The following is a 26684-nucleotide window of genomic DNA, read 5'->3' on the forward strand; positions in this document are numbered from 1 at the left end:
TCTCCCCATGTCTGTGGGGTTACATCCCCACAACCCAAAGATGTGCAGATTAGGTGGATTGGCCACGCTAAACTGCCCCTTAATTGGAAAAAAAATTGGGTTTTCTAATTTTATTTAAGGAAAAGTGAAATGGTCTTAATACAGACATTCTAATCCCGGTTCCCGGATTGGGAGGGATGGCATTCAGGGGTGTTGACCTCAGTATAATTTCCCAGGTGCATTTCATTTTAACGTGTTGGGTGAAATCAGAGTCAGAAATACTTTTTCTTTGATCCCTGCCCACTGTAAGAGCCTACATCAACCTGAAGAGGCTGGTATCATCATTATCTGATTGTTGAAACATCTTGCAATTCTTACAATTGAATATTGGGACGAGAAAGCTATTCTTTTGTCTCCGCCACACACTCTGTTCCAAGCCACTGACTCCATCACTCTCCGAGCAACTGTTTGATGCTGAACTGACTGTTTGCAATGATGGTGTCATATAATAATAATGATAATTTGGCTCTGAAATGAGTTTCCAATCACATCCTCCTCCCCTGCCTCAGCTCACTTGCTGCCAAAAACCTCATCCATGATATCTCACTCATCCAATTCCAGCCTTTTGCATTCTAGAATTCCCTCCTTACCCTTCTCCATCTATCTAACTAATTTGACTCCTTTAAAACCTTAAACCAAGCTTTAGATCAACTTCCCTAATATCTCATCATGTGGCTTGCTGCCATATTTTGTTTCTAATGCCTTTGCGAAGTGCCTCAGAGTGTTCTGTTATGTTAAAGTTGCTATATAAATGAAAGTAGTTTTTGAAACAAAAGCCATAGAATGTTTATGGTAGGTTGTCAGATGAGTAGATGCATACAGCACTGCAGGGTACCAATGCCGACCTAACCAGGAAACAAATGGAAGTAGACTAGGACATTGAGTCATCAATGAGATAATGAAGTATAAATGAGATAACTCAATCACCATAAGTATAGCTAAGACAGTGCAGGAAGAAGCTAATGGCCTCATGAGGTCAGGCAAGGTAAATTCACACCTTCCAAGAATCTGCAGAGAAAGCATGCCTGGCAATTAAAATTTCAACCCCTATTACTGCGAAAGTTTACTTTACGTAGCCCATGAGGTAGTCCAATAGGAAACAGTGAGCTTTCACCTAGAAATGTTCCTTCATCTAAATTCTCATTTAACTTACAATATGGACCAGAATAGAAATTGGAAGGAATAGGGGAGAAATGAAATATACTAACACGTCATGACTGACACCCAAACATGCAAGAGTTTTATAAAGGGGAAACAGGGTTTAACTAACTTGCTGGGGTTTTTTGAGGTAACAGGTAGGGTTGATGAGGGTAATGCTCTTGATGTGGTGTACGTGGACTTTCAGAAGGCATTTGATACAGAGCCAGAGTTCTAACAACAGATTTGTTTGAAAAGCTTTAGCTCATGGAATAAAAGGGACAGTAGCAACATGGATGTGAAATTGGCTAAATAATAGGAAGCAGAGAGTAATGGTCAATGAATAGTTTGATCCCCCAAATATTTGAAATAATAACAGTAAAATGATTGGATGCTCAAGTAGACAAAATGCCAGCGCATTTAAACACTAACCCATATTTTTATCCTGGTTGTTCAAGTTACGACAGTAAAATGGATTAACAAGATAAGAAAATCTAAATTTCTGTATGCCGACCATTTATCCTAATCTAAGGCCAACCTAACCTACACCCCTTCAATTTACTGCTGTCCATATGCCTGTCCAAGAGTCGCTTAAATGTCCCTAATGACTCAGACTCCACCACCTCTGCTGGCAGTGCATTCCACACAACCACCACTCTCTGTGGAAAGAACCTACCTCTGACATTTCATTTATACCTTCCTCCAATCACCTTAAAATTATGTCCCCTCGTGTCAGCCATTTCCATCCTGGGGAAAAGTCTCTGGCTATCTACTGTATCCATGCCTCTCATCACCTTGTACACCTCTATTAAGTCACCTCTCTGCCTTCTTCGCTCAAGTGAGAAAAGCCCTAGTTCCCTCAACCTTTCTTCATAAGACATGCCCTCCATTCCAGGCAGCATCCTGGTAAATCTCCTCTGTACCCTCTCCAAAGTATCCACACCCTTCCGATAATGAGGCGACCAGAACTGGACACAATATTCCAAGTGGTCTAACTATGGTTTTATAAAGCTGCAGCAGAACCTTGCGGCTCTTAAACTCAATCCCCCGTTAATGAAAGCCAACACACCATACGCCTTCTTAACAACCCTATCAACATTGGTGGCAACTTTAAGGGGTCTATGTACGTGCACCCCAAGATCCCTCTGTTCCTCCACACTTCCAAGAATCCTGCCTTTAACCCTGTATTCAGCATTCAAATTCGGCCTTCCAAAGATTTATCTAGGTTGAACTCCATCTGCCACTTCTCAGCCCAGCTGTGCATCCTGTCAATGTCCTGTTGTAACCTGCAACAGCCCTGAACACTATCTACAACTCGCCCAACCTTAGTGTCATCGGCAAACTTACGAACCCACCCTTCCATTTCCTCATCCAAGTCATTTATAAAAACCACAAAGAGCAAAGGTCCCAGAACAGATCCTTGCGGGACACCGACCTCCAGGCGGGATACTTTCCATCCATTACCACTTGCTGTCTTCTTTCAGCCAGCCAATTCTGTATTCACACAGCCAGATTTCCCTGTATCCCATGCCCCTTAACTTTCTGCTTGGGTCCACCATGGGGAACCTTGTCAAATGCCTTAATGAAATCCACAAACACCACATCCACTGCCCGACCTTCATCAATGTGTCTCGTCATATCCTCAAATAATTTAATGTGGCTTGTGAGGCTTGACCTGCCCCTCACAAAGCCATGCTGACTATCTTTAATCAAACTATATTTTTCTAAATAATCATAAATCCTTTCTCTCGGAATCCTTTCCAATATTTCGCTCACCACAGACGTAAGACTGATGGGTCTGTAATTCCCAGGGATTTCCCTATTCCCTTCCTTGAACAGGGGAACAACATTCGCCTCCCTCCAATCATCCGGTACTACTCCAGTGGAGAGTGAGGACGCAAAGATCATCGCCAACGGCGCAGCAATCTCCTCCCTCGCTTCCCGTAGTAACCTTGGGTATATCCCTTCAGGCCCAGGGGGCTTATCTATCCTGATGCTTTTCAAAATTTCCAGCACATCCTCCTTCTTAATATCATCCTGTTTGAGTTATTAACCTGGTTCACACTGTTCTCATGAGCAACGAGGTCCCTCTCTCCAGTGAATACTGAAGCAAAGTATTCTTTTAGGGCCTCCCCACCTCCTCAGACTCTAGGCACAAGTTCCCTCCACTATCCCTGATCGGCCCTCCTCTCACTCTGATCATCCTCTTATTTCTCACATAAGTGTAGAACACCTTGGGGTTTTCCCTAATCCTTCCCGCCAGGGCTTTTTCATGCCCCCTTCTAGTTCTCCTAAGTCCATTATTGAGTTCCTTCCTGGCTACCTTGTAACCCACTGGAGCCGTGCCAGATCCTTGCTTCCTCAACCTTAGGTAAGCTTCCTTCTTCCTCTTGACTAGAAGCTCCACTTCTCTTGTCATCCAAGGCTCCTTCACGTTACCATTCCTTCCTCGTCTCAGTGGGACAAAACTATCCAGCACTCGCAGCAAGTGCTCCTTAAACAACCCCCACATTACTGTTGTGCATTTTCCCAAGAACAATTGTTCCCACTTTATGCTCATCAGCTCCTGTCTAATAGCAGTATAATTTCCCCTCCCCCAATTAAATACCTCCCGATACTATCTGTTCCTATCCCTCTCCATAAAGATGATTGACATTATTTGTGGCTGGTTAGATATTTTCTTTTTTTTTAAATATTTTTATTCAGTTTTTTAAAAATTCTACATAAACACTGGAATAAAGAGGTGCCTGTGAAAATGATAACTAACTTAATGCAACATTAACAAAAAAATGTGTAGCTTGAATAGGATTCTGAATCTTCCCGTTTTCAAGACATGGGGCGGGATTCTCCACAAACGACACAATGTCCGCTACCCGGTGCCAAAAACGGCGCGGATCAGTCCAGCGTCGGGCCGCCACAAAGGTGCGGAATTCTCCGCACATTTAGGGGTCAAGCCCTCATCTTGAGGGGCTAGGCCCGCGCCGGAGCGGTTTCCGCTCCGCTGGCTGGCGGGAAAAGCCTCTGACGCCAAGCCAGCCGGCGCCAAAAGGACTTTGCCGGGCGACGCATGCACGGGATTGTCAGCTCACGGCATCCCCGCAGGGGAGGGGTTCCGTCATGTCTTCCGCCTCCGCCATAGTGAAGACCATGGCGAAAGAGTGCCCCCACGGCACAGGCCCGCCCGCGGATCGGTGGGCCCCGATCGCGGGCCAGGCCACCGTGGGGGCACCCCCCAGGGCCAGATCGCCCCGTCCCCCCCCCCAGGACCCCGGAGCCTGCCCGTGCCGCCTTGTCCCACCGTTCAAAAGGAGGTCTAATCCACGCAGGCTGACGAGGGTTGACAGCAGCGGGACTTCGGCCCATCGCGGGCCGGAAAATCGCCGGTGTTGGGCCCGCCGACCGGTGGGACACGGTGGGGGCGGGATTCACGCCAGCCACCGGCGATTCTCTGACCCGGTGGGGGGTTCTGAGAATCGTGCCCCTGGTCTCAATTCTCCTAAAATCTATATACGGGGCAAAATTTTCCCATTATTTGTTAGAGTCAGTATGTTTTCAGACCAGATTTTCTAGTATTTGACAATAAAAAACAGGGGGCGTGGCTTACGCCTGGCGGCACGAGGCCTGATAAATCAGGGTGCCAGCTTTAAAGGTAACCTCAATCAGAACTAACCTTAAGCTCCCTCACAGACCCCTTCCCCACCACAAAGGTATCGGGGACTCTTCCACCCCCCACCAGAATTTCTGAATTTTCTGTATTATAAAATGAACTTGGAATGCCAAACTACAACTGTGTGAACCAGAAAACACCATCATTATAAAATATTTACCTGATGCATAAAACAATGAAAAAACAGTTAACAAATATTGTTTTACTTATCCAAAGACTGATTTCCATAATTTTCAATACTATCGCACATGATGCTTATGTTGCAATACTCTCCTTAGATACAATGATGAGGGTTTATAAAAAAGATCTATGGGCACAATCTTCTGGCCACGCTGTACCGGAAAAGCATCTCGCCGCGGCGCAGCTTGCCTGGTGCAAGGAGGGTGACCCCGCTCCTGGGATACACCCGGCTCGCAACACCATGCGAGATTCAATGCAATCTCGCGAGACGTTGCAAGGAGAATCCTGCGCATAATAGGCGGGATTAGTTTTCGGCAAATCTGCTTAGTAGAGCGAGGCAGTAAGTCTTACTCTAATGTGCAGATTCTAGAGGTACCTGAGGCTTTGGGATTCAATCCCTTGGCCTTGGGGACTTCAGGTGAGTGCCATTTGGTACTAGTCCCCACAAATAGGGACCAGACAGAATGGCACTTGTGGGTGTCTCCAGGGAGTTTGGAAGCCCCCAGCTGCATGCCCTTTGGGCAGTGTGGTGCCCTGGCACTGCTGGTGCCACCTGGGTACCCTGGTACTGTCACCCAGGTGGCAGCCTGGCACTGTCAAGCTGGCATTTTGTGGATACAAGATTGGGTTGCAGTGGCCCACTGTGGGTGTTGAGGGATGCAGGGAGGGGGATGCAGGAGACCCTCCTGTGTTGCATTCGGGCTGTGGGGAGGTCAGAGATTTTTTTCGTTGTCCTTGGAGATCGGGACGCCATTTACAAATGGCGTCCCGATCTCTCGCTAAACTGGGGAGTTCGGCCGCGCGTTCCCCGTTTGGGCCAAATATTCAACATGAGTAGTGTTGAATAGGCACGTGTTCTTGGCACTGCGAGTGCCGGGAAACACACAGCTAAACGTGCTTGCTAGGGGACTTTCTGCCCTTTTGGGAAGATTGCGCCTTTTGTCTGAGGAATGCGTGGGTTTGCACCACTGTAAAAGGAATAAGGAAGAGAGAAAGAGAGGGAAAGGGAGACACAGAGATTAAAGGAGAGAGACCCAGAGAGAGCAAGGGACACGGAGAAACTAGCTGACAGGGAAATAGAGGGCGTGATCCTCTGCCTTGTTGCGCTCGGGCGAGAGCGCAGCGAGGCCGGTGATTGGCAGGAGAGACCAAAAATGAGAACCAAGCCGGGCATCAAACAGTTGGCGATGCAACGAGCCCGCTCCCATAGGCGAAATCGCGATCTCGCTGTAGTGTGGCGAGAAGCCAACACTCACCACTTAAGCTCTATTTGCATACAATTAACGGACGCCACCCCATATCCAACAGCATCCCATGATTCAGCGGTCTCCTCTGCAAGTGGTCACGCTGTCTCTGATTAATACTCCTTTTTAAAAACATGAACCTGGCAGAAGGGCTTCTGCGGGGAGCCGAGCAGGTGAGTAGCCACCTTTGCTCACAGGCAAAGATCCCGGGGGCACTGGGCTTACCACCCCAATGCTCGGCAGGCGGCAGGGGGCACCTTTGGGTGGGGGGCACCCTCATCTGGGGTGTGCTGGCATGGGAGAGGGAGGTCCGCTGGGGGGGGCAACCGTGTGCGGCTCCCCCATTCCAACCCCTGGATCGTGTGTACCTGTTCAAGGGGCAATCCCTGTCCCTGCCTGTCTGCCTCAACGAACACCCATAACCCCCACCAACTGTTGAGGCCTCTGGCTGTGCGGCTAAAGGTTATTGCTGAATTGGCAATCGTAGAACTTAACTGATCCTACTCCCTTCCTCGGCTCCCTGCAGAAGCCCTTCTGCCAGGTTCACGATTTTAAAAAGGAGTATTAATCAGCGTGAACGCTTGCTGGGGAGACTGCTGAATCACGGGATGCTGTTGGATAGGGGGTGGCTCCCGTTAATTGCATGGAAATAAAGCTTAAGTAGTGAATATTGGCTTCTCACCACACTACAGCCAGTGGATTCCCGTGGGTGGGTGGGCCATGTAGTAAGTCAGAGTTCTTGCCCAGCATCCCAATCAGACCGTGATGCCTGAACACTGTGCCTCAACACTGCGGGAGGCCAGACCAGGAATGCAGTAGCCAACATCCAAACATCCAGGGGATGGGGCATAGCTCTGGGGATGGAGGGTGAGTAAGTGCAATGGGGCATGGACCAGGGCCCAGCCCAGGTAACCTTCTGTGTGGGTGTCAAGGGTACAGGTTCTGGGGTCCATTGAAGAGGGGCTGGGAGTGCGTGGGCAGGGTGTTCTGGGTGGTGGGAAGGGGAAGAGATCAATGGAGGAATGGAGGGTGCCGAATTGGTAGCCACCGCTGTTTGTCAGTCTAACACCCTCTCCAAATTCCTTCCAGGTTTCGAAGAGTACGGACAGTATTTTGGACCCTGCAGAACAGGCCCTAGTTATGCTGCTGGTAGGCCGGGTGGCCAGAAGGCGAAGACGGCGGCAGCAGCAGCATCTTCAGAGGTTCGGATGGCGGGCCATGTGCTGGACCACGCCCCACACCCTGAAGACCTGGCCTCCCATCAGGCCAGGGTGAGACCCAAAAGGGGAGGTCCGCGAGGGACCAGGGTGTACAGAAATTGCTGGTCATTCGAACAGATGATGGACAGCTCATGCCGCAGGAGGCTCCGCCTCAACAAGGAGACAGTGCAGCACCTGTGCCATGCCCTCTCAGACGTGGCATCACGTGGAGAAGTAGGACACCCGCTCTCTCTGACTGCCAAGGTCACTGCAGTCCTGAACCTTTACACCTTGGGATGATTCCAGGGATTGAGTGTGGACCTGTGTGGCATCACGCAGGCCACAGCCCACAAGTGCATCCAACAGGCCACGGATGCCCCGTTTGCCCAGGAGAAAAACTATATAAACTTTGACATATTGCAAGCCCAACATGATGCCTGGGCAGCAAGATTCTCCGCCATCGCCGGGATGCCCCAGGTCCAGGGGATGGTAGACTGCCCGCATGTCTTCTTGCACTTACCAGGCCAGCTGGGAGTGCCCTACATTATCAGGAAGGGATTCCACTCCCTGAACAGACAGCTCATGTGTAACCCCCATACACAGATCTTGCATGTGTGTGTACAGTTCCCAGGGCATGTGCACGACAGCTATATCCTGGGGCAGTCGGACATCCCTGGCCGAAGGAGGACCACCCCAGGATGGGTGGTTGGCTCCTGACGGATAGGGTGTACCGTTGAGGACCTGGATAATGACGCCATTACAAAGGCTGGAGACTGAAGCGGCGACCCGATACATCGAGGCCCATGTGGCCACCCGGGCTGTCATTGGGCGGTGCATCGGACTGCTCAAAATGTGGTTCCGATGCCTCGACCGCTCCGGTGGTGCCGGCCTATCCCATAATCTGACTGCGGGATGCAGCCTCATCAGAGGAGTGGAACTCGGAGGAGCTGGTGGCCACCATCCCCAATCCATGGGACAGGGTCCAGTTTGGCACCAGGCACCCTCTCCTCCCACTCCTCTCACAGGACCCTGAGGTTCACCTGGGAATGGTTCGAGCCCTGGCTGCCTGGGTTCATCTGGTTCTGCCAGCTCTGGCAGCTCCCTAATGTCTACACCAGCGTGTCAACGCCCTCCGCGATGCACCTGTGACTGGGACAAGCTCCGCAGCTCCTCGGCCATGCGCATCTGAGACCGGAACCTCATCAAGGTCAGCTTGGTACTGGGTCACGTCCACCATCGAGACGGACATTCTGCTGAGACCCTCAGCTATAGCTGTCACTGACTGTGCCACACAAAAGGTTGTTGCATAAGATAAAGATGCCTGGCATTAAGGGGAAAGTAGGAGCATGGATAGAGGATTGGTTAATTAATAGAAAGCAAAGAGTGGTGATTAATGGGTGTTTCTCTGGTTGGCAATCAGTAGCTAGTGGTGTCCCTTAGGGATCAGTGTTGGGCCCACAACTGTTCACAATTTACAGAGATGATTTGGAGTTGGGGACCAAGGGCAATGTGTCCAAGTTTGCAGACGACACTAAGATAAGTGGTAAAGCAAAAAGTGCAGAGGATACTGGAAGTCTGCAGAGGGATTTGGACAGGCTAAGTGAATGGGCTAGGGTCTGGCAGATGGGATACAATGTTGACAAATGTGAGGTTATCCATTTTGGTAAGAATAACGGCAAAAGGGATTATTATTTAAATGATAAAATATTAAAACATGCTGCTGTGCAGAGAGACCTGGGTGTGCTAGTGCATGAGTCGCAGAAAGTTGGTTTTCAGGTGCAACAGGTGATTAAGAAGGCAAATGGAATTTTGTCCTTCATTGCTAGAGGGATGGAGTTTAAGACGAGGGAGGTTATGCTGCAATTGTATAAGGTGTTAGTGAGGCCACATCTGGAGTATTGTGTTCAGTTTTGGTCTTCTTACTTGGGAAAGGACGTACTGGCACTGGAGGGTGTGCAGAGGAGATTTACTAGGTTAATCCCAGAGCTGAAGGGGTTGGATTACAAGGAGAGGTTGAGTAGACTGGGACTGTACTCGTTGGAATTTAGAAGGATGAGGGGGGATCTTATAGAAACATATAAGATTATGAAGGGAATAGATAGGATAGATGCGGGCAGGTTGTTTCCACTGGCTGGTGAAAGCAGAACTAGGGGGCATAGCCTCAAAATAAGCGGAAGTAGATTTAGGACTGAGTTTAGGAGGAACGTCTTCACCCAAAGGGTTGTGAATCTATGGAATTCCTTGCCCAGTGAAGCAGTAGAGGCTCCTTCATTAAATGTTTTTAAGATAAAGATAGATAGTTTTTTGAAGAATAAAGGGATTAAGGGTTATGGTGTTCGGGCCGGAAAGTGGAGCTGAGTCCACAAAAGATCAGCCATGATCTCATTGAATGGCGGAGCAGGCTCGAGGGGCCAGATGGCCTACTCCTGCTCCTAGTTCTTATGTTCTTATGGACCAATTAACGTTCTTTTCCATTGTCAACCTCGCCAGGCTGAGTCAGGAAGCTCGCGGCAATTCCCAATCACAACCACACTTAGAAATCTTTCCGAAGAATCGCGTCCAGAGAGGTCAACAGAAATAGAGTGGGGCGAGAAAGACCAGTAGAGTAACAGAGGATGGGGAAAGAAGGAGGTATAGAGGAATAGACTGAGAGACACAGAAAGAGGTTGAGAGACAGCAAATGAGAGATACACTAGAGAGAAATGGAAAAGTAGACAGAAAGAAAGAGGCAGTGAGAGAGAGAAATTGAGTGACTTTGTAACTTCATGCTTCTCTTCCCATGCTACATTTACCACATCCCCCCCGCCCTCCCCATTTTCTACACACAGCCTGAATGTCAGGTGAGTCCATGACTTTCCTGATATGTTTCCGCCCCGAGCAATCGAGTGATGAGTTTGTGCGTCTGTCAAAGGATTTCTAGGCAAATAGTGTTTTTGGAAATCAGGGGCAAAAGTCTCCGGAAACGGCGCGATGTCCGCCGACTGGAGCCCAAAACGGCGCAAATCAGACGGGCATCACGCCGCCCCAAAGGTGTGGAATGCTCCGCATCTTTGGGGGCCGAGCCCCAACATTGAGGGGCTAGGCAGGCGTCGGACAAATTTCCGCCCCGCCAGCTGGCGGAAAAGGCCTTTGGTGCCCCGCCAGCTGGCGCGGAAATGACATCTCCGGGCGGCGTATGCGCGGGAGCGTCAACGGCCGCTGACAGCATTCCCGCGCATGCGCAGTGGAGGGAGTCTCTTCCGCCTCCGCCATGTGGAGACCGTGGCGGAGGCGGAAGGGAAAGAGTGCCCCCACGGCACAGGCCTGCCCGCGGATCGGTGGGCCCCGATCGCGGTCCAGGCCACCGTGGGGGCACACCCCGGGCCCAGATCGCCCCGCGACCCCCCCAGGACCCCGGAGCCCGCCCGTGCCGCCTTGTCCCGCTGGTAAGGTAGGTGATTTAATTTACGCCGGCGGGACAGGCATTTTAGCAGCGGGACTTCGGCCCATCCAGAGAATCGAGCGGGGGGGCCCGCCAACCGGCGCGGCGCGATTCCCGCCCCCGCCGAATATCCGGTGCCGGAGACTTCGGCAACCGGCGGGGACGGGATTCACGCCAGCCCCCGGCGATTCTCCGACCCGGCGGGGGGTCGGAGAATTTCACCCCAGATTATGGTGTGTTAAGTTTAAACTCTTCCTTGTTTCTAGTTTTCTTACAAATGCAAGAATGGTAATTTCCAGACCAATGAGAAGAAATTCCACTTACAGTGCCAACAGGAAAAGCCAGGACTGAGAAGAAGAGATCTCTCAGTGTCCGAATCCATAACACAGGTCCTAGTACGTCTGCCAGGAGACACAGGCCATTGAAAACAGTCTGCAGAAACTAGAAAAATAATTAGAGAAATTGTGAATGCACCACATGAACAGCATTGTTGCAAAGTTACAGCGCAGGCTTCAACATCAACTGCATTCAATTACTTAGCTGATCACGCTTGATGTTGCATACAAGATGTCCAAGAACAAGTACACTTCAGATCAAAAAGTGCATAAAGCAGAGGAAAGGAGATAGATGGGAAATGGAAAGGTGAAGGGAGGAAGGAAAGGTAATTGGAGAGAGGAGCTGAGGGTATGATGAGAGAAAAGGGGGAAGAGAGAAGAGGAAGAGGCAAATAGTAGGTGAGCCATTTGAGAATGAAAGGGGAAAGAAGGAGCAGAGAATAATGGGAAAAGGAAATAGAGGGGAATTAAAAGGATGGCAACAAATAAGCTTGCACTCAGATAAAAGATTGGTTAGGACAGAAAACAAGAGTAGGAGTAAGCAGGTATTTTTCAGGTATGGGCAGTCTGTTATTAGACCATAAGACATAGGAGCAGAATTAGGCCATTAGGCCCATCGAGTGTTCCGCCATTCAATCATGACTGATATTTTTCTCATCCCCATTCTCCTACCTTCTCTCCATAACCCCTGATCACCTTATTAATCAAGGACCTATTCATCTCTGTCTTAAAGACACTCAGTGACTTGGCCTCTACAACCTTCTGCGGCAATGAGTTCTACACATTCACCACCCTCTGGCTGAAGAAATTTCTCCTCATCTCAGTTTTAAAGGATCACCCCTTCAGTCTGAGGCTGTGCCCTCGAGTTCTAGTCTCTCCTACTATGGAAACATCTTCTCCACGCTCACTCTATCTAGGCTTCTCAGTATTCTGTAAGTTTCATTGAGATTCCCCTTCAGCCTTCTAAACTCCATTGAGTACACACCCAAATTCCCCAACCACTCCTCATATGACAAACTGATCCTGATTGAGCCTCTACTTACTGTGAGGATCATACTTTGCTCCTGAACAGCTGCCGAGTGGTGCTTCACAGGATCCTTCTGTAAAGTCACAGTATGCAACTCAATCTGGAGTTCATTGCAGGACTGTGCACTCATTGGCTCGGGTAGAAAGAAAGATTGGCTTTTGTGAGATGGACAATGTCAAGGACTGTAACACTATAAATGTAATACCTGGGCACATATCCCGAGTGCTCAGCAGGACAATGAAGGGAAGACGTTACCATTGACTGCTGTATCAATACTGACTGTGCCACGTCTCTCCCAAATGCCAAGACAAAGCAGGACATAGACTTAGAATGCTTTCAATAGATGCAGGGTCAATAATCAAATGATGGTCCTGCTGAGCCACTTTCTGTTAGGACAATGCAAACATAACTCAGAGCTTTGGGTGTATGATATAAAGAAATGGGTCACTGTGTCCTGATGTCCAGAGGTACATTGAGGCTCAGTACATAGAACATAGAACATACAATGCAGAAGGAGGCCATTCAGCCCATCGAGTCTGCACCGACCCACTTAAGCCCTCACTTCCACCCTATCCCCATAACCAAATAACCCCTCCTAACCTTTTTGGTCACTAAGGGCAATTTAGCATGGCCAATCCACCTAACCTGCATGTCTTTGGACTGTGGGACGAAACCGGAGCACCCAGAGAAAACCCATGCAGACACGGGGAGAACGTGCAGACTCCGCACAGACACTGACCCAGCGGGGAATCGAACCTGACCCCCTGGCGCTGTGAAGTCACAGTGCTAGCCTCTTGTGCTACCGTACTGCCCTAAAGTAGCAAGATGAGGCTTCTGCATTATTCATCCATAAGAACAGATGATTGGAGAGATGTTTTTCCCTCTTGAGACAGTCAAGTGCTAACCATTGACAAATATTTTTCCTATTAACGCCTTCTTGCTGAGCTGCCATTATACTGGCATGAGTGCATCTATGTGTACAGTTGTGTTTCGGCCCCTTGGAGGCTGCCATGCCCACTGACTTGGTGATGTATTGTTGAATGGATTGCACCATGTGTAGTTGTCTAAGGAGGTGTGTTAGTGGACTGCTAATCACATTCCACAGTGACCACATGTTTCCAAGGCTACTTTGCCTTCTAAGGATGACCCCATTGTTAGGGATGAAGATTTATACTGCTTATGAAATCATTGCGAAATTGATTATCTTTCCTGATATGGTAAGATTCCCTGGAAGCTGCCATGACTAAATCAGCCTGAAGTAGTTCAACATACCCCAGCTTTGAGCCTATATCCCTGATCTGTGGTTGGCTTCTGAGTTGCAAAGGTTACCATTGCAGAGGTGATTACTTGCTCTTGTTATGTCCCGAAGACAATAACAGGAATAATAAACTGTTCAAAATCAAATCTTACTTTAACTGGACTCTGCTGAGAACATAGAACATAGAACATACAGTGCAGAAGGAGGCCATTCAGCCCATCGAATCTGCACCAACCCACTTAAGCCCTCACTTCCACCCTATCCCCGTAACCCAATAACTCCTCCAAACCTTTTGGTCACTAAGGGCAATTTATCATGGCCAATCCACCTAACCTGCACATCTTTGGACTGTGGGAGGAAACCGGAGCACCCGGAGGAAACCCAAGCAGACACGGGGAGAACGTGCAGACTCCGCACAGACAGTAACCCAGCGGGGAATCGAACCTGGGACCCTGGCGCTGTGAAGCCACAGTGCTAACCACTTGTGCTACCGTGCTGCCTTGCTACCATGCTACAAGGTGAAAGCAGCCCTCACCTATGTGGAATCTCATGCCTCTCTTTGTGCGGACATTACAATAAATAACTAAATAGCATAAATATCTCCCACTTTCTATGCCTTTAAGCTTTGACAAAGGGTCATCTGGACTCGGAACATGAGCTATTTCGTCTCCTTACAGATGCTGCAAACATGCTGAGATTTTCCAGCATTTGCTCTTTTGGTTACAATAAATAAAAGCAAGGGAACAGCAAATGGTTGCTCTCTCCAGCTTAACGCATTTTAAAGGGAGAGTCATCAAAACTCGTTATCCCTGTAGATGTGCGAAGAGCAACCATTTCTCTCATAAGGCAGACAATGGATTTGATCAGAGATACACAAACTGCTTGTTAACCTGCAGTTACCCCGTCAATGTCACATTACATGAGGCAAACCTCTGGCATTTGAAACTCTTCTAATATTGCATTTAAAGACTCATAACTTAGTCTATTGTTGTACCTCCAACCTGCAAGATTCAACAGCAGGATCCCAGGTTACCAAACCAACCTGCAGAAAGTCTGAACCCCTCTGATCATCACCTGCCAAACAGATCAATCTATGTACATCAATCTCATCTCGCTGCATTGCTATTCATTTTCAAGAAACTGCACTGCTGCCTTCAGCCATGTGGTACCTTCAATAACGACGCTTAGAGTGTAAACAGTAAAGAAGGCTTTAATAAACTAAGAACTAGACTAGAGCTGAGACGTGTGCTAACTGCTGCACTGCCCACAAGGCGGCCCCTTATATACGGCTCCCAGATGGGCGGAGCCGGAGGCGGAGTTCCCCAGTGTTCCAAGTCGGGTCTTAAAGGAGACATCACCTTACATGATGACAAGGGTACAGTGTTACAGTAACCGTTCATCACAAGCCAGAAACTAACTTCTCCAAGAAGGAACCCTTCTCTGGACTTTTGACTTTCTCAATCTGGAAATCACGTGAACTGATATTAGTTACTGTGGCTCTTTTATTACTGGGTTATTCAGAATTGTAAAACTCTTCTTTTCTGTCCCCCTTCCTGTAGATTTGTGTGTGTGTGTGTAAAGTAATGTTCACTGTTACTTCCACCCAGGTTTGGTTATGTGAATACACTAACGGTCTGATTTAATCTTTAAAAAAAGGGTTTTCTGCGAGTAACTTTAAAAATTGGACCTTTTTATTTTTATTTCTGTCAATCATCTACAAGGTACAAGTTAGGGGTGTGGGGTGTGATGGAATACTCTCCACTTGCCTGGATCAGCCTGGATTGCCTTCTGGCACATGTCACCATTAGGAAAACTCAGCCTGCTTCATTTACAATCGTTCACCACATTCAACATTAATTTCCTGCACCACCAAAGCACAATGGTAGCAGTCAGCATCTGCAAGATGCTCTGCTCCAACCCACCAAGGCTCCTTCAACGGAATCTTCCAAATTCACAAACTTAACTAACCGGAAGGACAGGGGCAGCTGGTGCATGGGACACAACCACCTGAACGTTCTTCTCCAGGCTACTCACCATCATGACTTTGAGTGAAAACAAGTCCTGGTGCTCCCTTCCTAACAGCATTGTGTGCGTAGCAGGGTGGAGGACTATGAAATATTAGTGGAAAATAACATAGAGCGAGAAGAGGTACTGGTAGGTTTAGCGGCCTTAAAAGTGGATAGATTTGCAGCCATTGATGTTCATAGAATTTACAGTTCAGTAGGAGGCCATTCGGCCCATCGAGTCTGCACCGGCTCTTGGAAAGAGCACCCTACCCAAGGTCAACACCGCCACCCTATCCCCATAACCCAGCAACCCCCCCAACACTAAGGGCAATTTTGGACACTAAGGGCAATTTATCATGGCCAATCCACCTAACCCACACATCTTTGGACTGTGGGAGGAAACCGGAGCACCCGGAGGAAACCCACGCACACACGGGGAGGATGTGCAGACTCCGCACAGACAGTGACCCAAGCTGGAATCGAACCTGGGACCCTGGAGCTGTGAAGCAATTGTGCTATCCACAATGCTACCGTGCTGCCCTGATGTTATGTATCACATGCTGTAGAGGGAGGCAAGGGAGCAAATATCAGGGGCATTGGCAGTAGGTTTCAAACCCTCTCTGGCCGCAGGTGAGATGACTTCTATCTGGGCCTCTCTTAAGGGGGTCTCTGGTGGGGGGCCAGCGGTGGGGGGGGGGGGGGGGGGGGGGGGCGTCATGGCAACCTTGTACTGTGGAGGGGGGGTGACTAGAAAATTCCATGCTGCAGTGGGGGGACAGCCGCCAGACCTCGTTATCAGCTCAAATATCAGCCTGATAGCAGGATTCGCAAGGGAATCCCATGCAATCCCCGCCATGCATAAATTTGCATGGCAAGTGTTACAATCCCAATGGAGGTCTCCGGATCAGGACCATATTGTTCACCTTGACCTCCGCAGAATATTTGTAAAAAGGGCTTGGGGATTAAGATCAGAATGGATCTAAACGGGAAGAGGAACCTTGGCAGTACGTTCATCTTGATCGTCTGCACTCTCCCCGCCAGGGAGAGTGGGAGTGAGCCCGACCTTTGAAGGTCTCTTCTTACTTCCTCCACCAGGCTGGTCAGTTTCCACTTGTGGATCTGTGTCCAGTCTCTGGCTATCTGGATCCCCAGGTAACGGAATCTGTTCTGGGCTGTTTTGAACAGGAGCCCCTCCAGCTCTCTCCCTCCCCCATTTGGGTTCACTGGGAATGCCTCGCTTTTGCCCAGGTTAAGTTTGTAGCCCGAGAAGGTTCCAAACTCTTTCAGTATTTGCAGTATTGCCTTCAGTCCCACCTGTGGCTTCAAGACATTGAGGAGCAGGTCACCTGCACAGAGTGAGACTCTGTGCTCTCTGTCTCCTCTCCGGATTCCCTTCCAGCTTTTCGCGTCCCGCAGGGCTATCGCCAGGGGTTCGATCGCTAGCGCGAACAAGAGTGGGGACAGGGGGCAGCTCTGTCTTGTTCCTCTCTGCAGCTGGAAGTATTCAGAGCTGGTGGTGCAGGTTCGGACGCTCGCTTTGGGAGCGTTGGGCAAGAGCCTCACCCAGGCGGTGAACCCCGCTCCTAGCCCAAACCGTTCCAGTACCTCCAGGAGGTAGTTCCATTCGACTCTGTCGAAGGCCTTTTCTGCGTCCAGGGAGACGATCACCTCTGGTGTTCTCTCCCCAGAGGGGGACATTATTTTGTTCAGCAGCTGCCTGATGTTCGCTGCCTACCCTTGACGAAGCCGGTTTGGTCCTCTGCGGCCACCTCTGGTACGCAGCCCTCCAGCCTTTTGGCCAGGACCTTTGCGAGTATTTTCGCATCTACGTTCAGCAGTGAAATGGGTCTGTATGATCCGCATTCCGTCAGGTCTTTATCTTTTTTGGGTATCAGTGAAATTGTGGCCTGCGCTAGCGTGGGGGGCAGGGTGCCCCTTGCCAGTGAGTCCGCGAACATGTCCCATAAGTGTGGGGCCAGGACTGGTGCAAATGTTTTGTAGAAGTCCGCCGGGAACCCATCGGGTCCCGGTGCCTTCCCCGCCTGCATGGAGCTGATGCCCTCCATGATTTCTCCCAGGTCTATGGTGCTTCCAGCTCCCCCCTTCCGTCTTCCCCCACAATTGGTAGTTCCACTCTGTCTAGGAACAATTTTATCCCCGCGCCCCCGTTGGGGGGCTTGGAGGTGTACAGTCCCCGGTAGAAGGTCTCAAATGCTCGATTGACCTCCTTTAGTTCTGTTACCAGTCTGCCTCTGCTATCCGTATCCTGCGCTATTTCTCTCATTGATGCCTGCTTTCTCAGCTGGTGAGGCAATAGGCTGCCAGCCTTGTCTCCATGTTCATAGAAGGTCCCCCGTGTCTGGCGGAGTTGGTGCACTGCTTTCCTAGTGGATAGCAGGTTAAAGTCCATTTGCAGCTTTTTCCTCTCCGCCAGCAGCCCTACGGTCAGGGCCTCGGAGTATTTTCTGTCGACTTCCAGGATGGAGTCCACCAGTTGTTGCCTGGCTACCCTCTCTTCCCTATCTCTGCACGCCTTCAGTGCCTCCCAGAACATGGAGGGTGAGACCTCCCCGTTTTGGTTGTTACTAACGTAGTCGCCTATGGCCCGCGATGTTTTCTGACAGAAGGCCTTGTCGGCCAGCAGGTCCATGTCCAGCCTCCACGTGGGGCCCTGGGCCCGGCCTGTCTCCAAGCTCACATCCATATAATGTGGAGCGTGGTCGGAGATAACGATTGCGGAGTACTTCGTTCCCGTGATCCCTGGAAGCACCGATTTCCCCACAGCAAAGAAGTCGATACGGGTGTATACCTTGTGTACTTGTGAGAAGTATGAAAATTCCTTCTCTCCCGGGTGCAGGAACCTCCATGGGTCCACCGCCTCCATCTGCTCCATAAATGCTCCTAGTTCCCTAGCCATGCCAGTCTTTTTCCCTGCTCTGGGGTTTGATCGATCGGTCAGTGGGTCCTGTGCACAGTTGAAGTCGCCCCCCCATGATCAGTCGGTGTGTGTCAAGATCGGGGATTTCTGCCATGGTCTTCTTTATGAATTCTGTGTCGTCCCAGTTGGGAGCGTACACATTTACCAGTACGACCGGTGCCCCTTCCAGGACACCGCTGATCGTGACGTACCGTCCCCCTGGGTCCGTAACTGTCTTGGTTTCCGTAAACCTCGTCCTCTTGCTAATTAATATTGCTACTCCCCTAGCCCTCGTCCCGTAGCATGAGTGGTACGTCTGTCCCACCCAGCCCTTTCTTACCAGCAGTCGGTCCTTCTCCCTCAGGTGCGTCTCTTGTAGGTAGATTATGTCTGCTTTTAGGCTTCTTAGGTGGGTGAAGAATCTAGATCTTTTCACCGGGCCGTTGAGTCCCCTTACGTTCCAGGTAACAGTCTTGGTGGGGGGGTTTTCGACCAGCCCTGCGGGATCACCATACTTACCTGGTGGACGCGCCCTTGCACTCCGGGGTTTCCCTTCGTTAGGGCTCCGTCCAAAATGGTCACGGCCCTGCTCTCACCATGAGGTAGGGCCTCAGGGCTCTGGGGTTTCCCTTTGTCCAGGGGGCACCCAATAAGGTCGCCAGCTATGTGTTCGCCACGTGGCTGCGCCCCTGCACCCAGGGTCTCCCTCTGCCCTGAAGCCGTCTGATGTGGCTGTTTGTGGCACCATCTTGGTTCCTCGCCCTGCTCCATGCCCGTCGAGGCCTGTGTTTGTGCTGCTTATTTACCTCACCCTTCTCTTTGCTTCTCTTTTGTCTTGCCCTCTACCCCTGACTCCTCTCCCCCCCCCCCATAGTCCCTGTCCCTCTGCCCCCCCTCTGTGTTCTCCACCCCCCCCCCCCCAGTCTGCTGTTGCTCTCTTTGGTTGGCTCTTAATTTGGCTCTGTTTAATTATGTTTGCTCAAGAGTCGCCAGGTATCTTTCGACACCGCCACAAGGTTCAGAACCGAATACTGATCAATGACTCGATACACCAGTTAGTAAGTTCAAAAGCAATGCTCATTTATTTACACACAGTCAAATCTACTCATGCATAAACTATACAAACTAAACTACCGCTATTACTAAAGCCTATACTTAGCTTTGGGTGCCCACTCAGTCAGAGGAACAATGGCCGTTGCTCGGTTCTGAGGCTGCTGTGTTGAGCTGTTTACAGGGTAGCAACTAGGAGCGTCTATCTCGTAGCGTGCGTTGACTTGGAACTTACTTGGTCTGCTGTAGCTGCTAGGCAGGTCTCTCTCTTCGGTGAGAGCCAAAGCCAAAGAAGGAAGATTCTCCCTTGGGGAATATCTTTTATACTAAAAAGGGCTTCGGCCGCTTTTGGGCGGGCCTTGAACTTGGTCTCAACTAATTGGGTCCTTCCCAATCATCGGTATCGATTTTCCTCCAATGGAGGGGTGGTTCCCTGATCGCTGGGCGTGTCCTGGTGACTGTCAGTCAGCTTTGTCTTAACTTCTTCTGCGGCCGGGGAGTCTGTCCTAACATTGTGTATCAAAATGTTTTCCTTTTGTCCCCGGAGATGGCTCATTCGTATGTAAATTGTTTGGTAGTTTCTGTCCTGTCTGAGCGTTTAAGGTTCTAATCAACAGACAGAGCTTGCACCTGCTTGTTTCTTAGCATTGTCCAACTTTCCCTGCATTCTTTGCAAGTGTCCATTTTGTAATCGGGACGTGGCCATCCCAGATGGCTACACTGCCCTGTCCCCCCGCCCTCTTTGTGCCAGGCGCTTTCTCTCCCCTGAGAAGCGTGCCGCGGCCCTCCTTTCTTCCTGCCCTCCCGTGTTAGCCCTCCTCACTAGCACGGTGGCCCCCCCTCCCAGTACTTGCCCTGCTCTGATCCTGTTTTACCTTCCTTTTGCTAGCCCCTGGCTTGCCCTCCTGTCCGCCTTTCTCACCCTCATTCACCTTGCTTCGCTCCTCCCCATTGCATTGAGAGATGGAACGAGCCCGGGAACGAGTCAGCACCGTCCCGCACAGTGCACCAAACACGTGTGTACAGTTTGTGATCTTATTGCCTCTGTTTGCGGTCTGCCAGCTGCTCTTTGTTCCGATTCATCCTTTCTTTTCCATCCCCGTCGCTTTCATGATGGCCGTTGCGGCTGTCCCTCCCCCAGTTTGTTCGCTCTAACAAACTCCTCCGCTGCCGCTGGGGTGTTAAAAAACAGCTCCTTCCCCTCAAATGTTACTCAGAGTTTGGCCGGGAATAACATCCCAAATTTCACATTACTTTTATAGAGTGCTGATTTGGCCCTGTTGAATTCAGCCCTTCTTTTGGCCAGGTCCGCCCCAATGTCCTGGTACTCCCTTATGGTCTTCCCTTCCCACATGCTCAATTCCGCCTGCTGGGCCCACTTTAGGATTTTGTCCCTGTCTTGGAACCTGTGCAGCTTCACGATAATCACTCTGGGCTGCTCCCCGGCTTTGGGCCTGGGTCGGAGCGACCTGTGCACCCTATTGATTTCTGGGGGGTTTGGAAATTTCTCCCTTCCCACTAGCTTGCCCAGCATTTGGATGACGTAGTCTGCTGGGTCTCTGCCCTCCATCCCCTCTGACAGATCCACTATTTTAACATTCTGCCGTCTGGACCTATTTTCCTGGTCCTCCACTTTCCCTCTTAGGCTCCCCTGGGTCGTTACCAGCCTTTTCACCTCGGTTTCCTGAGTTACCATCCTGTCGCGCTGGTCCGAGGCAGCCCTCTCCAACTCCTGAATCGTATTCTCCTGCGCCTCCACCTTCCTTTCGAGGCCATTAATGGTTCGCTGCATTTTGTCCGTTGTCTCCGCCAGCATCTCCTTCATCATTGTGTGGAGCTCCGTCCTGAGTGCCTCCCTCATGGCATTTATCTCTGTTTTTATCTCCTCCTTTATGCCGTTTATTTCCGTTTTCAGCACGCTTCTCCATCCCTCCCCCTGTGCGGGTGGTCGCCGCGTCCTGTTCCTGCTCCGTTGCTCGGCTCGCCAGCTTTTCCGCCACTTGGTTCGCCTGAACCTCCATCTCGCCTCGTGGGGCCGTCTGCCTGTGCGGCCGCGGCTCCTGCCTTTTTCCTTCGCCTTCGCTGCTGCTCCATCTTACATCCCGCCGTCGCCCCGATTTATTATTATTTGCAGGCATAGTCCTGTTATGTGCCTTTCTCTTTTTACTGGGTTTTGGTGCGAAAAAGAAATTCTTTTTTTTTCCCCCCAAAGAAAAACCCCCAAGAGTTTTTTCTTTTTAAGTACGGTTTTTTTTATATAAAAAGGAATTTATTTTTCTTTTAAAAAGTTTTTCTTGTAAAAACGTTTTTAAATTTTCAGGAGAGAGAGAAAAAAAGTTGAATAAATAATAATTATTTTTTTTGTCTTATCCTCTCCGTGTTGCGACTTTCAGGCTGTTTCTTGTTGCAATCCCCACTCCTCCACGTGCAGCACACCGGGACCAGTCTCTCCTCTTTTGTTTTCTCTTCAGCTCCGTGGAACGGAGCTGTGGGGCCTGGGCAGGGCGAGGGAGGCAGGGGCGATTTTGCGGGACTTAATTTTTTTTTTAAACCCGCCGGGAAGCCCCCTGAAAAAAGTCGCAATTTTGTGGACCTGCGGGCGTCTCTTTGCTGCGCCCGCTCCGTTCGCGAACTGCACAGGCCGAGACCGCCATGGCTTGCACCCGGTGGAAGAAAAGGTACAGAGGCAGCACGGTGGCGCAGAGGTTAGCACTGCTGCCTCACGGCGCCAAGGTCCCAGGTTCGATCCCAGCCCTGGATCATTTTCCGTGTGGAGTTTGCACATTCTCCCCGTGTCTACATAGGTCTTACCTCCACAACCCAAGAGATGTGTAGGGTAGATGGATTGGCCATGCTAAATTGCCCCTTAATTGGAAAAAAATAATTGGATACTCTATATTGAGAAAAGGTACAAGCAATTCGGCAGGCTCCCCTACGAGGTGGCCCAACAGAACTCCTATCGTTTCTGGGCCTGGTGAATTACTTTGGCAAGTTCCTCCCAAACCTGGCCACCACTTCAGGCCCCTCCACCATCTGTAAAAGAAGAGGCACCACTGGGAATGGGTCCGGAAACAGCAGGCAGCTTTCACCAAGGCGAAACAACAGCTCTCCTCATCAAAACTGCTAACCCACTTCAACCCATCCTGACCACTCCTGTTGACCTGTGATGCTTCTCTGTATGGCGTCAGGGCGGTGCTGGCCCAAATCATGGACAATGGATCTGAACGTCACATCGCCTTTGCCTCTAGAACATTGCCCGATGCAGAGAAGCGATATGTTCAGATCGGGAAGGAGGGTTTGGCCGTCAAGTTCAGGGTCAAGAAATGTCATCAATATGTCGATGGGCATCTTTTGTGAGGGCCACGAAGAATCCAGCACGAGTTTTAAGGATACAAAGTAATAACATTTATTTACAATAACATATATATATAACAGCGGCAGCAACTTCCCTTGCTGCACACTCCGTCCTGCTGTTTCCAAACTGGCCAGCTTTATTTATACTTGGAGTTTACTAGTGGTTTCTCCGCCCCCCTCATTGGGGAAGCTCATACTCCCACAGGATTGTGGGATTGTCATTAGTCCCCAGCCAATGGTAAGTAGGCAGGTTATAACATCCCTCCCCCCCAAAGTCCAAGGAATCCACCGAAGACCCTGGCGAAGGAGGGCGTTGGACTCGTTTTGCCACTGGCCGGACACCATTTGCACCCGGCGCTGGATCAGGAGGCGTGTAATGAGACGGAGACCGGCGCTTCCGTGATGAACGGCGCAACGGTTGTACATCCATGGCCCGTGGACCCGAGGATTCCCCCTCTGATGCATCCTGTGTCTACACCTCGGAGTCAGAGTCTGCTGCCTCCGTCATGTCAGCGTCTTTATCTCCATTCAGTTCTGTAACGACCTGCGCAGGTTTCGAATGAGGCACCAGTGGAAGATTGTGAGGACTACCTTCCCTTGTCTCTGGTCTCTGCAGCTGTAGAAATGAGCTCCGGGGGCAGGGAATCTTTTGAGGGGATAGTCTTCTGGACCGACCGTGGTCTACATGTTTTCGCTGGAGACGACCCTGGGCTTGCACCTGGTAAGATATAGGGCCCGTTTGGCGAAAGATTACACCAGGAACCCACTGGGCACCACCAGCGAAATTCCGAACGAACACTGGGTCACCAGGCGCAAACTGCCGAATCGGCCGATGCCGAGAAAATCCCTGTCCCTGCCGTTCTTGTGTGCGGCGTACATTTGCGCCAATGTCCGGGAAAACCATACTAAGGCGGGTGCGAAGTCTCCGGCCCATTAGGAGTTCTGCGGGAGCTACCCCAGTCACCGCATGGGGGGTGGTCCTATACGTAAACAAAAAGCGAGCCAGTCTCGTGTCCATTGATCCGGAAGACTGCTTCTTTAGGCCTCTTTTGAATGTCTGCACTGCGCGCTCTGCCAACCCATTTGAAGCCAGGTGGTAAGGGGCAGTGCGGATATGGCGTATGCCGTTCATCTTCGTGAACCTAGCAAACTCCTCACTCGTGAATGGAGTGCTGTTACCCGTGACCAGCACCTCGGGGAGGCCATGCATACTAAACGACAAACGCATCTTTTCAATTGTTGCGCAGGACGTTGTCCCCTGCATCTTATGCACCTCTAGCCATTTAGACTGGGCGTCAATTAATAGAAGGAACATGGATCCTTGAAAAGGGCCTGCGAAATTTGCATGCACGCGTGCCGAAGTAATTCCCAGTGATGTAGGGGCGCGGCCGGCGGAAACTTCTGATGCTCCTGGCAAATGGAGCAATTTTGGGCCACCTTCTCAATGTCGGTGTCGAGGCCTGGCCACCAGACATAACTCCGGGCCAACATTTTCATTTTGGTCACACCTGAATGCCCATTGTGCAAGTCTGTTAGTATCAGCTCCTGGCCTTTTACCGGGACAATCACACGCGTCCCCCATAAGAGGATGCCGTCTTCCACGCTGAATTCTGACAGCTTGGAGGAAAATGCCCGCAACTTACCTGTGAGCTGTCTATGCTGCCCACCATACACGACTATGTGCCGAACCTTTGACAGGACTGGCTCCGTCTGGGTCCACTCACGGATCTGTGATGCCGTGACAGGCAAGGTGTCTTTAAAATTTAGGGTTGCAACCACCTCACCGGTCGTGGGGGTTGACATGGGGCCGGTCGATGAAGGCAATCGGCTCAGTGCGTCGGCATTTGCTATCTGCGTACCTGGTTTGTGCTCCAGAGAATACTCGTATGCAGCAAGCAACAAAGCCCAGCGCAGGATCCGTGCGGAAGCAATAGGCGGTATTGGCTTATCCTCTCTGAAAAGTCCCAGCAGAGGCTTATGATCAGTCACGATAGTGAAATGGCGACCAGACACGTACTGGTGGAAGCATTTCACCGCAAAAACCACTGCCAGGCCCTCCTTCTCGATCTGCGCATACTTTTTCTCCGCTGCAGTCAATGTGCAGGAGGCGAAAACTATCGGTCGCTCGGCCCCGTTCTCCATCTTGTGGGACAGGATGGCCCCAATACCATATGGGGATGCATCACATGTGACGAGCAAAGGCTTTCCATGACCATAGTGGGTTAGTAACCCAGATGACGACAATTGTTGCTTTACCCGCCGGAAAGCGGTTTCTTGCGGCTGACCCCAAACCCAGGTGTGATTTTTCTTTAGCAGAAGGTGCAAAGGGGCCAGCGTAGTTGCCAGATTGGGGAGGAACTTCCCGTAATAGTTTACGAGACCGAGAAAAGAACGAAGATGCGAAGTGTCAGTCGGGGCGGGGGCCTGTTGAATTGCACGCACCTTCTCTATGACGGGGTGCAAACCTTCGCGGTCCACCCGATAACCTAGGTAGACTACTTCCTTTGCCTGAAATACGCACTTTGTGCGACGTAAACGGACTCCAGCCTCCGAAAGGCGTCTAAGGACAGCCTCCAGATTTTCCAAATGTTCCTGCTCCGACGTCCCTGTAATCAAAACGTCATCTAAGTAGACAGCCACATGTGGTAAACCTCTCAAAATGCCCTCCATAACACATTGAAAAATTGCGCAGGCAGAGGATACTGCAAAGGGCAACCGTGTATATTCATACAGGCCCCGGTGTGTATTAATCATTCCATATGGTCTGGAGGCAGGGTCCAGCTCCAACTGCAGGTAGGCGTGACTCATATCTAATTTTGTGAAGGAGAGTCCGCCTGCAAGCTTCGCGTAGAGATCCTCTATGCGAGGCATTGGATATCGGTCGAGTCGGGAAGCCGTATTCACTGTAAGTTTATAGTCGCCACACAAGCGAACTGTGGCATCTGGCTTCATTACAGGTACAACTGGTGCTGCCCAGTCAGCAAAACGGACGGTCCTGATAATACCCAAACTCTCCAAACAAGTGAGCTCCCCTTCTACCTTCTCGAGCAAGGTGTAAGGCTCTTGGTTCGACTTGGATACGGGCTACGGCCCCTTTTATTTTCCCCAAACCAGGCTGGAATACACCTGGGTATCGTCCTAGCACCTCAGTCAACCCTTCAGAAACTGTTTGGAGGATGTGCTGCCATTGCAACCGCAAATGTCACAACCAGTCCCGACCCAACAGGCTGGGCCCATGGCCGCGCACCATGATAAGTGGAAAACGCCCCTCCTGGCATCCATAAACAACAGGGGTCATTGTAGTTCCTGCAATGTCCAGTGGTTCGCCCGTGTAGGTGGCCAACCTGGCCTGTGAGTCGGTTAATGTAAGGGTCTGTATACCCTGCTTGATGCGGTCGAATGTCTTCTGGGCGATCACGGAGACCGCTGCGCCAGTGTCCAACTCCATCTCAAGCGGGTGGCCATTGACCCGTACTGTCACCTTAATGGGGGCCACACGGAGAGCTGCCACACAATGTAGCTGCAGGCAGTTGTCCTCCATCTCCACGTCCTCAGGAGTAGTCGCCGCAGGTTCATCCACATGGAAGGTACGGCCCCTGGGCTGGTCCCAGTTCTGGCCCCTGGGCTGGTCCCAGTTTCGGTCGGAACGACGGCGCCCCCAGGACCGCCGTCCGCGACGGGGTCGGCGCCTGCAAGTCTGACATGGACATGGCTCCTCATCCATTGGTTCTGAAGAAGGCTCCCTTCGGAGAGGAATGTCCGACGGCCACATTCCGGACGTTGCCTCGCCCAAGGTACCGCAGGAGTGCGGGGGGACGTTTTCGGACGGAAGGGGTTGCGCCCCAAGGCA

At 50.7% G+C, this 26684-nt stretch overlaps 1 protein-coding gene across 2 annotated transcripts in view; it reads right to left on the reverse strand.

Moving 5' to 3' along the window:
• The window catches only part of LOC140425372 (androgen-dependent TFPI-regulating protein-like), a 257276-nt gene that overhangs the window by 187557 nt on the left and 43035 nt on the right, over positions 1-26684 (reverse strand). For both annotated transcript variants that reach the window (XM_072509570.1, XM_072509569.1), the window contains exon 2: positions 11212-11328. In XM_072509570.1, the coding sequence (XP_072365671.1) occupies positions 11212-11328 (117 nt within the window). The remainder of the gene's footprint in view (positions 1-11211; positions 11329-26684) is intronic.

The sequence above is a fragment of the Scyliorhinus torazame genome, chromosome 6, assembly GCF_047496885.1.
Source record: "Scyliorhinus torazame isolate Kashiwa2021f chromosome 6, sScyTor2.1, whole genome shotgun sequence".
Taxonomy (NCBI): domain Eukaryota; kingdom Metazoa; phylum Chordata; class Chondrichthyes; order Carcharhiniformes; family Scyliorhinidae; genus Scyliorhinus; species Scyliorhinus torazame.